We start from the raw sequence: 12,803 nt of genomic DNA, 5'->3' as shown, positions 1-12,803 counted from the left end.
TTGTTTGTTGTTGCTGGGGTATCAGAGGCATGCGCTGTAAAGGCTCCGCCCTCTTCTAGAAAGTGGGGCGGGAGCAGCAGCTCATTTGCATATAAAGGGACACACAAAACGGCATGTTTTTGCTCACACCTAAATTGGGGCAACTTTTACAAGCTATAATAAATGATCTGTGGGGTATTTTGAGCTGAAACTTTACAGACGCGTTCTAGGGACACCAGAGACTTATTACATCTTGTGAAAAGAGGCATTATAGGTTCCCTTTTAAATGTATGATGGCCAATAGTTTTTCTTAACCTCTCTAGCTTTTTAAATGAATTCAGGTTTAAGTGATTCACTTGTACAGCAGAATAATCATTCACTGCTGTTGACCCAGTTTAAAAACACTTCAGTGGTGTGGAGGACTACACTAATATTGAAATGCTGAAGATATATATTCTTATTTTTATTTATTTTCATTATTTAAGTTTATGAATTACTGAGAGAATAATGTGGAAAAGCTAGCCACCTTGCAAGCATTTTTTATGTTTGATGTTAAACAGCTGTCACCCTTAGGATACATGAAATTATTTCTGTAAAATGTTCCCCAATCTTGCTAATGCTATAATTGCTGATTGTAAAAATCACTTCAGTTGATTGTTGGCAATTATGAAGCAAGTTAGCACTTACTTTACTGTGTAATGTTACTAATTTGCAATCTTATTATGATTAGCGGCTTGTCTTTTAAGCTTAACTTCTATAAACCCATGCCATTTGCTTTGATGTTCACAGATTACAGGGATTTAACTTCCTCCACTCTGCTGGATGTTCTCATAGAGCGCTAAACCAGAATTTTTTGAAGAGGTCGTAGTAGGCTAATCATCAGAAAAGTGTTTATCGTGCAGATGATAATAAACTGAAGTATTAGTCTAAAGGACTAAGATTAGCAGAATTGTTTCCTGAATACAAATAATTTGGGTACAATTCAATATTCTGATTATTGTTTCATATTTCATGTCACACAGGGTCTTATGTCGTGACGTTCTTGGCTTCCTCTCTTGAATTATATTTCATGAATATTATTATTATTACTGAACCTTCAAGAATCATATTATTCCACCTCAGGCCCAGCTTCATGCCAAAACCAATATTTTTTGCTGTACAAAATTAATCGCTATGTTTTTTCCCATAACTTTTGAGCTTGACAAGGCCAATATGAATGTAAACATAATAAAACACTGATAAGACTTAAAGAAAAACTTCTCTTTGAACCATGTTGTCAAACTTGATGTCAGAAAGAACAAACCATTGGTTTAAAGGGAAAATGATGGTGGGTTGAGCAAGAAAGTGAGGGACAGACCAAATATATATATATATATATATATATATATATATATATATATATATATATATATATATATATATATATATATATATATATATATATATATATATATATATATATATATATATATATATATATATATATATATAATATATTTGGTCTGTCCATCACTTTCTTGCTCAACATATATAATATATAATATACTGTATGTATAGACTGCCCTTCAAAAGTTTGTAAATACCCCTGGCAGAGTGTGGTTTTGGATGATATCAGCATAAATCCTTATCATTTTTTGGTGCAAATACATTAGAGTAACTTGACATTATCATTGAAGACCAGCAATAATAATTTTCATTTTGATTACATAATAATGGCAATATATACATGTCAAAGTCAGTCATGCCCCTTTGCCAGCTGTGATGCCTGGATACTGGTTTAAACTTGGCCCAGTTTGTAAAAGATTTTTGGGTCAGCACACCTTAATAGCTTCAACAATTGATTGCCAATTAAGTTTAGAATACAATGAACCAATCAGAACCCAGTTTAGGTCAGATAGCTGCTAATGCTGGATATTTTGATGAATCAAAAATGTAAGTTTTTTTTTATATGTATAAACTGTTTATATAATAAAATATGTTTTCATAGTTTGTGTTGTCCCTTATCGGTGCAAAATTATCACAAATTATAAAGGATTCATGCCAATATTGTCCAAAACCCCACTTTTCTAGGGCGTTTCCAAACTTTTTGAGGGCAGTGTATATACATATATATTCAATAACTTGAGTAACTTAAGGTGTAAGAGTGATGAAGGACATGTTGGCTGGTATTTTGATGAGGGGAAAATAACTTAATTTAATATGTAAATATTCTCAAATCTGTTTTATTCTAAAAGTCCTTTTGTTTTATTCACTAAAGTATCACTGGTAAGATGTGGGAATATCCAGAAAACAACATTCTGAAATATGTTTTTGTTTTCCAGGGACAGACAGGTTGACTCATGTCAGTTTTAACGGACGTCTTTGCCTTTGGTGTCAAGATGACATGTCTAATTTAATTGGGGTTGAATTAGGCTTATAAATACTTGTATATAATGTAGGATAAAAGTAGAAATACCTGTTTGTGTTGTTCTTCACTGAAAGCAGCGGCTGGGATTGAACAGACTGGGTCAGACCCTGTGTGTGGGATGCGAGTTATAACAAGAGTGGGTCATTTGAAGCAAATCTTACATAACCCTCTTTCCAGCTTCAGAAAACCAAGAGAGAGAAGTCCTTCTCTTCATGCCTGAGATTTTTTTTCTTCATTTCTGTGAATTTATTTTCTCTCAAAAGGTCCTTCGTGAAGAAAGAAACCTACCCCGGTTTCACAGAAAAGGTTTAAGTCTAGTCCCAGACTAAAATGCATGTTTGAGCTGTTTTAACTGAAAGCAACTTGCACTGACATATCTTAAAATATGACAGGGCCATTGTTTTGACTCAAGATACACACCAGTAATGTTTTTTTATTCTTCTAAGGCACATTTATAAAAGATACTTAAATGTCCTGATTGAACTAAGGCCTAATCCTGGCTTAATCTAAGCCCTGTTTGTGAAACCAGGCCCTAGTGTGTTAAACTCTTGTAAAGAGATGTTGTTCAATTCGTGAATCGTTTCTGAATGGTTTGCTTGTATCAAATTAGATTTGTGCCAAAAATATTGAATGCAACTTATCAAGAAACTAATGAAAATATAAAGTGAAACTGAATAAAATGTCTTAGAAAATGAAAAAGATAAATCACAGGCGGAATTTTTAAGAAACTGCATTCTTTGCTGTTTTCTCCTCTCTTTTTTCGCTGGTCTGTACTTACAAATGCACTTCCAGAGTTTTCATTCATGCTTCTGAAATTTTCATTTACGCTCCCTGAGTTTCCGTCTGGCACATTTGTCACGTGGGGTCGGGGCTAACAGTGGTGTGTTCTCATTGGCTTCTGAGTGTTTGATTGACAGCTTCTTGACCTGGAAGTGAAGACATGAGTCTTTACATGTGTGTGTTTGATAGCGGATTCCTTTTTCATTTTAGTGATATGAAGTTAGGAGTTTTGTTTTTGAATTTCATCTCTATTTATCTTCTACTACTACTTGGTCAACATAAGCTTTCAAGAGCAGTATTTGTCTGCTCAAGTAAAAATGAATGTCTGTAGAGGTTTAATTGTAGTAGGCCTTCACTGAAGTACTGTATATAATACTGAATAATGTCCATTGCTTTTGGGAGTTTCTGGATTTTTTTTTTTCTGCGTTGTAGGCTCTGATTAGGTTGTGGTGTTACAATTTAAAGAGCATACTAGTGTCATGTACATATTCAGTTGTAAAGAGAGTCTCAAAATCTTCACCCCAAAATTACATTTCTGTCATTAATTACTCACCCTCATGTCATTCCAAACCCGTAAGACCTTTCATCTTCGGAACACAAATTAAGATATTTTTGATGAAATCTGAGATATTCTGACCTCCCTATAGACAGCAACATCATAACCAATTTCAGAGAAAGGTATTAAAGACATTGTTAAAAAAGTCAATGTGACTACAGTGGTTCAACCTTAATATTATAATGTGACAAGAATACTTTTTGCGCGCAGAAACAAAACAAAAATATCAACTTAATATCAATTTCTTCTGTTCCGTGTCAGTCTCTGACTTTGTTTACGTTGTAAACAGAGTGTAGTGCTTCCACGCCGACTCATTATTGGCCAGCTGCGTCGTGCTGCTCACATGTACAGTGTCGGCCAATAATGAGCCAGCATTCAAATTCGAATACTTCCCTACTATATAGTATACAAAAAACAGTACGCCAACAGAGTAGTATGTCCAAATACATAGTATTCGAAAAACATGAGGCCATGGGAGAGGATTTGTGAATGGAGGTGAAGCGATGCAACTGGCGCTGGTAGGTCACGTGATAATGACAATGTAGTACACGATTTCAGAAACACCGTGACTGTTTTTATAGTAACCGGAGCTTCTAACGGCAGCTGCAGTGACGCAATGACTTACCAATTGGCGATTGGCGATTGGCTCTTTTATTTAGAAGGCGGGACTTATTCCTCCATATTGCACATTGCACTTTCTTCCGTTCATAATAATATGAGTGCACAGTCTTTGCATATCTAAAGTCTTTGGTACAGCAGCATTCTGTTTATATGCTGAGGCCATGTTTGTTTATCTTTGTTTTTCAGACTAAAATCCCAGGTGTGGGATTCTTGAAGATACATGCGCCTTGGGAAGTTCTTTGTCGAGAAGCAGAGTTCATGAAGCTCAAAATGCCAACAATAAAGGTATTTGTTCTACAGTTATTATTATTCAATAGTAATCTGAGATCTGTGTACTCTATACGCATGTGATGTACACTACTGTGCTGTCATGTCATTTTCAGAAATACGAAGTCAGTCCTGGAAGCGGCATTGCGGAGAAGGTCAACATGTTTATGCAGAAAGTCACTGCACCCTTGCAACCTAAAGTTGTGAATAGCCAGATGGAAAATGAGAAACACCTCTCCTACCCGTTTTCACGAGAAAAACAGCATCTGTAAGTCTGTGGTCATTCACGGCCATGCTAAGATCATGTTTTGGAGCATTTCTGACCTCAGGCAGTTGTGCCAACTGATTTATTCCTCTGTCTGAAAACATTAATTTTACATGGCACCTAAATGATAAAACTCATGCATTCATTCAAAAGACATGATTGTTATAAACGTTCACATTTCTGGTCAAGCTAATGTAGTGAAATATGAAGGATGCTCTCTAGTAATCCTTTGAAAAAGCTGCTTCAGTTTTTACAGCCCTATGGTATGTTATTGCCTGTAAAATTGAAAAGGGAGGCTCAAAACAGTGATTGAAATGACTCTTGGTCTCTTTTTACAGCTTTGATTTATCAGACAGAAACTCCTTCTTTGACAGCAAAACCAGGAGCTCAATAGTAAGTACCAGCCTCTTTAGAAAAGTGGTTTGCCTATCCAGTCAGGGACGATTTAAGACCTGATGTCACTTATCCCCTGATTTGATTAGCAAAGGGCTTGTGTGCCTCCACACCAAAATGTCAGTGACGTCAAAGTTGTTCTTTTTGTGGACAATAATTTCAGTCATTTGATCTGGCAGCTGCCTCTTAAAATGCTGTTTAACCTCAGATTGATTTTTTTTTGTCAGCAGTATTTATTTGTTTATTTATTTATTTTTGCTATTTTAGGTCTCTTAAAGGCATCCTATGATATTTAGAACTTTGGATGTCTATTATTGTATTATGTTGGCTTGACAAAGTCTTCTGAGACCAAAATTCTAAAATTAATGCGGCCCAAAACGTTCTAACTATGACCAGCAAATTGGTCAGAATGTTCTGATTTGGGTTGCTATATATTTTTTAACTGATTCTAAACAGTACAATCAAAACTATGAAAAAGTCCCATAGATAGATAGATGATGATCTATCTATCATCATCTTGCAGAAACCTGCTAGCAGTGTGTTAAATAATGCTAGCAACATGTTAAATCATATTAATAGCAACATACTAAAACATTTAAGCAATATGCTAAATCATGTTATAAACATGTTAAATCATGTTAGCAATGTGTTAATTCATGCTAGAAACATGCCTGCAACAGGCTAAATCATGCTAAAGCATGTTAGCAACTTGTTAAAACATGTTAACCATGTGCTATAACATGTTAACAACATTTTACTTCTTTGAGTAAAATCTTCAAACTTCAACCTTTTCAATGTTATTTCAAACTTTCAGACAAGGCTGTCAAGCCAACATCAAAGTTGGTCATCAATTCATCTAGTTGTCATTTTTCGAGTCTGATATCACCATTCAGGAATACTGCTTATAATAATCTTTATTTGTAATCATCTTTATAAACCTATTTATTAATCATCAACAGGTGTATGAAATTTTAAAACGAACAAAATGCACACGGGCAAAGTATATCATGGGTAAGTTTCATCTTATTATTAATTTTGCTATACAAACTAGTGCAAAATTGACCTTAAGCCCATCCATCATGTTGTCTTACTATTATAACAGTAAATTATGCTTAAATACAATTAATTGCAATTAACCCTGACTCAAACCCTGATCCTAAACCTAACCATATAGTTAGTACATGCTGTAAATTAGTATTACCCAGTGCTTAATTGTATAATTACATTGAAACAAGGAAATAAAGTGTAACCAAGTCAACTCTTCTATAGCTGGGATATTGCTATTTTGCAACCTAGTCTACAGTTGAGGCCCCGATATACTCACAGCAAAGTTCTTATTCGTTCTTCGTTTGGGGGTAAAAAGAAGCTCTAAATACCTTTGCAGCGATATATTTTTGACGAACATCACAATGGCGCCCACCACAAATACCACTTTATACTATAGACTGCTCTAAAGCAGCAGCTTTACAGTATTAAACATGAAAAACAGTGTCAGTGAAATAAGAATCACACTTCAGTTTCTACTATGAAGCAGCTCTTTACTCACAGACGTCTGACCTCGATGGACTAAACAGAAGAAATTAACTTAAAAGAAGGCGGAGCCTCAGAGCTACACCTACCTATGATATAATCGCCATGGACCATTGGTAGTTCGTAGGTGTTTACTAGCCAGAGCAAACTTTTCCGGAAAGTTCGCTTTAGCAAGCTGTTTTGAACTCCTGAAACGAACACCTAACAAACCTAATTTTGTTCTAAATGACGTCACACCAGTTCGTTCTTCGATTTCGCTTGAAGTATATCAGGGTCTTCAGTTGTGTAAAGTGTGTACCATAATGGCAACAACACAACACAGTCTTCAAATGTAACAAGCAATGAGCTTCTGTGAGGCCTAAACCCACACATAACCCTTCCCCAATACTTAAGGACAGTGATTGGTTGATGTGTTTAACAAAGCTCAACTTTGACAGGAATCAGCAGTCTACTCGGCAGTGGTGTTTACACAGAAGCCTATCCTTTGCATGATGTGAGTGACGTCTTATTTTGCTCTCTTTTATGTGCGCAGACATCTTTCCAGTTCTCTCCAATTGATTGTTCTATTTCTTTTGTCAGTTAATTTAATTATTTTAATTACAGGGCGATATTGACTGCATACATGCTGAACCAAATGACAGAAAGGTAAAAGACATTTTGAAACATACTACCTGCCATTAGTTGTTAAAACAGCAACATTTCAATATATAATATGTAATTTATTTATTTATTTAAATATTTTTCATAGTAGGGCAGTAATGCTGATGTAATGAGGTCACAGGTCACATGTTTGTAGAGTTATTTAAAATGGCTTCAAATGCGGGTCAACCAATCAGAATTATGTATATAATATGTATCAAATTATGCATATGTTATGTATTCATTTTTTTTTTTAAGTTTATTTCATCTATTTTTTGTTTTAATTTAGTTTAACGTGATATGCTAAAAAGTGAAAAAATAAAACTACTAAAAACTATACATATTTAAAAATAACAAAAACACAACAAAAATATTAAAACTTTAAAATGAAATGAAAATAGAAAACATAAAAAAACGTATTCAAAAATGTTTATAAAAACTATAATAGTACTCAATTTTAAAATGTAAACTTTGTTTAACTTTTTAAAAATGTTTGATGTTTAATATGAAAAAAAAGCACTCATAAACAGCCGTCGATGACATTTGCAAGTGAAACGAGTTGAGGCTTGGACCCAGAAACAGCATTCCTTACGTCACTACTTAACAAGCAGATAATGTTGGGTGTGTAAAATCTTTGAATTGACGCCCATGAGCGCAGAATCAGGACGAATGTTAATCTCGAGTGATGTAAACATTGCATGAATTCCGATATGACTGTTCACACTGCGGTCTCACTACAAAACATCTGACCTGTATTGGATTTAGTACCACAAATGGAAGTGGCACAAAACGAAATTGGAAAGATCAGATTCCATGTGGTTTGTACTGTTCACACTGTCATGGGAAAAACAGATAGGAGTCACGTGGGCAAAAAAAAATCAGATTTGGGCCACATTTACCTGCAGTGTGAACATAGCCTTAAATTGCCATATCCATTACCATGCCAATCTCTATTACCATACCAATCTCTCGAGAGTTGTCATGACAGAATTGCAATTACTATAATAAGTACATAGAGTATGTACATGTGGAACAGGACTGTAAAATAAAGTTCTACCCATTTTGGTATCTAACAGAACTGACACATTGAGTTTCTACCAGGAGGGACATTTTGTGTGTATAACAGGACCCCGAAACACAAATGAATATTTTGGAACATGTTTAACAGGTTAATCAAAATAATTTGTCCCACATCTCAGTGACACATTTTTCTGAAATTTTGCACAATAACCTAAAACACCAGCTTCCTTTGCACCTTGGGTGATAGGAGATAATGAAGCCATAATTCAGAGGATTTGCATGGCCCAAATGATGCCTGCAGTGTGGTTTCCAGCATTCAGCCAAGAATAATCAATAGGCTATATAAAGTCATGTAGGTCTACATTCTTCACTTTACCATCTGTAGAGGGAGGACATGTTATCATTGCATCCTCTCTACATCTGTTCTCTAAAATCACACATTTATTTTCCTCTGATTATTATTCAAACCCTATTTCGACTGTTCTATGGCATACTGGTAATTGAATCCCATATTGACCACTTGATATAATTAAACACTATAAATGGGCTCCAGAATCTACACCTTGCTTGTGTATCGGAGACCTGGTGAGACTTTGGACTCGCCTGCAGCAAGCTTCGAATAATTGTCAGGTCACCAAGGCAACAGGATCATTTCCCACTTCAGCCATCTGTGCACGGCACTCCTGCAGGCTTACTGTTGAGTCTTAGTGGGTAGTGTAGACCTTCTCTAAATAATTTATCACAGATATTTTCAAGAACTGAAAAAGAGTAAACGTTTCAATTTTTTCACAACAAACCTCAAGGACCCTTGGAGAGAGTTACACACTGTATGTTAGATTTGATTCCATCTATAGTGTACAAGCATACAAGCTTGAGCAACAAAGTCTTACACAATGTCTTTAGAGTTCACTTCTCTCACAGGTTTGCGAGTAAAGAAAATAAAGAATACAATAATGCATTTATTTTGTTTGTTTAGAGTTTTTTTTTAAAAAAAGGATTAGTTCAACCAAAAATGAAAATTCTGTAGTCAATTACTCACCCTCATGAGGGCTTTTCACACTGCGCTTAACCCCGAGTTATCGTCCTTCTAAACCCTGCTTTTAAAGGTGCCATCGAATGAAAAATTGAATTTACCTCGGCATAGTTGAATAACAAGAGTTCAGTACATGAGTCTCAAACTCCATTGTTTCCTCCTTCTTATATAAATCTCATTTGTTTAAAAGACCTCCGAAGAACAGGCGAATCTCAACATAACACCGACTGTTACTTAATAGTCAGGATCATTAATATGTACGCCCCCAATATTTGCATATGCCAGCCCATGATCAAGCCAGTGTTAACGTCTGGATGTGCACAGCCGAATCATCAGACTAGGTAAGCAAGCAAGAACAATAGCGAAAAAATGGCAGATGGAGCAATAATAACTGTATTTTTAGTGATATTTAGGGCCCAAGCGAAAATTCGCGCAGGGCCCTCTTGTTTTTCTAAGGATTATTATTATTAGGGCCCAAGCGAAAATTCGCGCAGGGCCCTCTTGTTCTTCTAAGGATTATTAGGGCCCAAGCGAAAATTCGCGCAGGGCCCTCTTGTTTTTCTAAGGATTATTAGGGCCCAAGCGAAAATTCGCGCAGGGCCCTCTTGTTCTTCTAAGGATTATTAGGGCCCAAGCGAAAATTCGCGCAGGGCCCTCTTGTTCTTCTAAGGATTATTATTAGGGCCCAAGCGAAAATTCGCGCAGGGCCCTCTTGTTCTTCTAAGGATTATTAGGGCCCAAGCGAAAATTCGCGCAGGGCCCTCTTGTTCTTCTAAGGATTATTATTATTTTTTTTTTTTTTTTTTTTTTTTATTTTTTTTCCGTCTTCCGGGGCTTTTTGGGGGCCTTAACATGCTCAAAAACTCTTGAAAATTGGCACACACATTGGAATCCGCGGCCAACAGGGCCGGGCAGAAGCTGGTACCCGGGCGTGGCAGGGGGGCTCAACAGCGCCCCCTTGAAAAAGGTCTGAAAATTTGGTCCATATATTAAACACGCTTGCACGTATTAGTCTGAAACTCGGTACACATATAGACCTCATCGGGCCAAACAACTTTCGTGCTCTAAGTTAAACGTCACGCCAACAGGAAGTCAGCTATTAAGGGTTGTTTGAAAAACGCATGCTCTGGAATTTGATATACTCCTCCTAGACGATTAATCCGATCGCCACCAAACTCGGTCAGCATGAAGTCAAGACACTGATGATTAAAAATTGCCAGGGGATTTTTGATATCTCGAACGGTTTGTCCGTGGCGAGGCAACGAATTTATGGCGAGAAAAAGGAAACAGGAAATGTGTTATAACGTCTGCATACATATATTGATCTTTATGAAACTTCACAAGTGTGTTCGTTATAGGAGTCTGATCACATGTATGTGACTATTGTGAGTCAAAGTTATAGCGCCACCAACTGGCAGCAGGAAGTGTATCACTTTTTGAAATGTTTTGAGATCACCCTCTTATTTTTACCTGATTTGCTTCAAACTTCATCAGTGTAATGTCAATACACAGCAGATGTAGACCTATGACAGGATTTTTGATATTTGAAATATTGTTGCCATGGCAACAGGTCAAACTGTAATAATATTCTTGAGTGTTTTTGAGGCTCTTAACATGCTTCAAATTGCATGAAACTCGACACACACATCAATATTGTCAACCAGTAGACATGGACAAAGCCATAGAAATGGGCGTGGTGGAGGGGCTCAGTAGCGCCACCTTTTGACAAAAGTGGGGGGGTTTGTTTTTCCTACAGTCACCAAACTTGGTACACATATTGTTCTCATCAAGCCGGACAATTTTCTAATTTACATTCATTAGCTCCGACCAACAGGAAGTCAGCTATTTTGGTTTGAATGTTAATTTTTTGAAAAAACAGGCTATGAATTTTATACTACTACTCCTACAGGGTTTATCCAATTTACACCAAGCTTTTTTTAACTTGTTGCTAACACATTGAAGTTGTTTAATTGCAAACGGATTTTGGATATCTCAAACGGTTTGGCCGTGGCGAGGCAACGAATTTATGGCAAGAAAAGGGAAACAAAGTGTTATAACTTCTGCATACATTAATTGATTTTGATGAAACTTCGGCTTAGTCTTCGTTGTACAAGGCTGATCACATGGATGTGACTATTGTGATTCAAAGTNATAGCGCCACCAACTGGAAGCAGAAAATGTGTCACTTTCAGCATACATTGAGATCACCCTCTTATTTTTACCTGATTTGCTTCAAAATTCATCAGAATAATGTAAAACTTGGCACATGTAATCCTTTGAAAATGGGCAGGGAGGAGGGGCTCTATAGTGGCACCTTGTAGTGCAGTAAATGTGGAGTGAATTTGACATAGTCCTTTGATGTTTAACCGTTTTAAGTGCCTATTGCCCGCTGTGCACAGTTGCCCTGAAGCCACCGGGGGCGGTGCCACCGGGCTTGGGCCCGCCATCGCTGCTCGCAGCTATTTATTAGGGCCCAAGCGAAAATTCGCGCAGGGCCCTCTTTTTCTAAGGATTATTATTTTTTTTTTTTTTTTTTTTTTTTTTTTTTTTTTTCGTCTTCCGGGGCTTTTTGGGGGCCTTAACATGCTCAAAAACTCTTGAAAATTGGCACACACATTGGAATCCGCGGCCATTAGGAGCCGGAGAAGCTGGTACTGGCAGAAGCGCTGAAAAAAGCTGAAAATTTGGTCCATATATTAAACACGCTTGCACGTATTAGTCTGAAACTCGGTACACATATAGACCTCATCGGGCCGAACAACTTTCGTGCTCTAAGTTAAACGTCACGCCAACAGGAAGTCAGCTATTAAGGGTTGTTTGAAAAACGCATGCTCTGGAATTTGATATACTCCTCCTAGACGATTAATCCGATCGCCACCAAACTCGGTCAGCATGAAGTCAAGACACTGATGATTAAAAATTGCCAGGGGATTTTTGATATCTCGAACGGTTTGTCCGTGGCGAGGTAACGAATTTATGGCGAGAAAAAGGAAACAGGAAATGTGTTATAACGTCTGCATACATATATTGATCTTTATGAAACTTCACAAGTGTGTTCGTTATAGGAGTCTGATCACATGTATGTGACTATTGTGAGTCAAAGTTATAGCGCCACCAACTGGCAGCAGGAAGTGTATCACTTTTTGAAATGTTTTGAGATCACCCTCTTATTTTTACCTGATTTGCTTCAAACTTCATCAGTGTAATGTCAATACACAGCAGATGTAGACCTATGACAGGATTTTTGATATTTGAAATATTGTTGCCATGGCAACAGGTCAAACTGTAATAATATTCTTGAGTGTTTTTGAGG

General features: G+C 36.7%; 1 protein-coding gene across 4 annotated transcripts in view; it reads left to right on the top strand.

Moving 5' to 3' along the window:
- The window catches only part of LOC125265750 (anoctamin-1-like), a 29,244-nt gene extending 21,712 nt beyond the window's left edge, over positions 1 to 7,532 (top strand). Inside the window, exons 4-9 of one of the 4 annotated variants that reach the window (XM_048186181.1) lie at positions 4,530 to 4,628; positions 4,727 to 4,878; positions 5,214 to 5,268; positions 6,228 to 6,279; positions 7,236 to 7,291; positions 7,402 to 7,532. In XM_048186181.1, the coding sequence (XP_048042138.1) occupies positions 4,530 to 4,628; positions 4,727 to 4,878; positions 5,214 to 5,268; positions 6,228 to 6,279; positions 7,236 to 7,291; positions 7,402 to 7,479 (492 nt within the window). In that variant the 3' untranslated portion in view covers positions 7,480 to 7,532. The remainder of the gene's footprint in view (positions 1 to 4,529; positions 4,629 to 4,726; positions 4,879 to 5,213; positions 5,269 to 6,227; positions 6,280 to 7,235; positions 7,292 to 7,401) is intronic. The other 3 variants (XM_048186182.1, XM_048186184.1, XM_048186183.1) reach the window with 3 other exon arrangements.
- The last annotated feature ends 5,271 nt before the right edge of the window (positions 7,533 to 12,803 follow it).

Source organism: Megalobrama amblycephala, linkage group LG3 (genome assembly GCF_018812025.1).
Source record: "Megalobrama amblycephala isolate DHTTF-2021 linkage group LG3, ASM1881202v1, whole genome shotgun sequence".
Lineage (NCBI taxonomy): Eukaryota > Metazoa > Chordata > Actinopteri > Cypriniformes > Xenocyprididae > Megalobrama > Megalobrama amblycephala.
The sequence above is the reverse complement of the archived record's forward strand: the minus strand, read 5'-3'. Positions and strand labels throughout refer to the sequence as shown.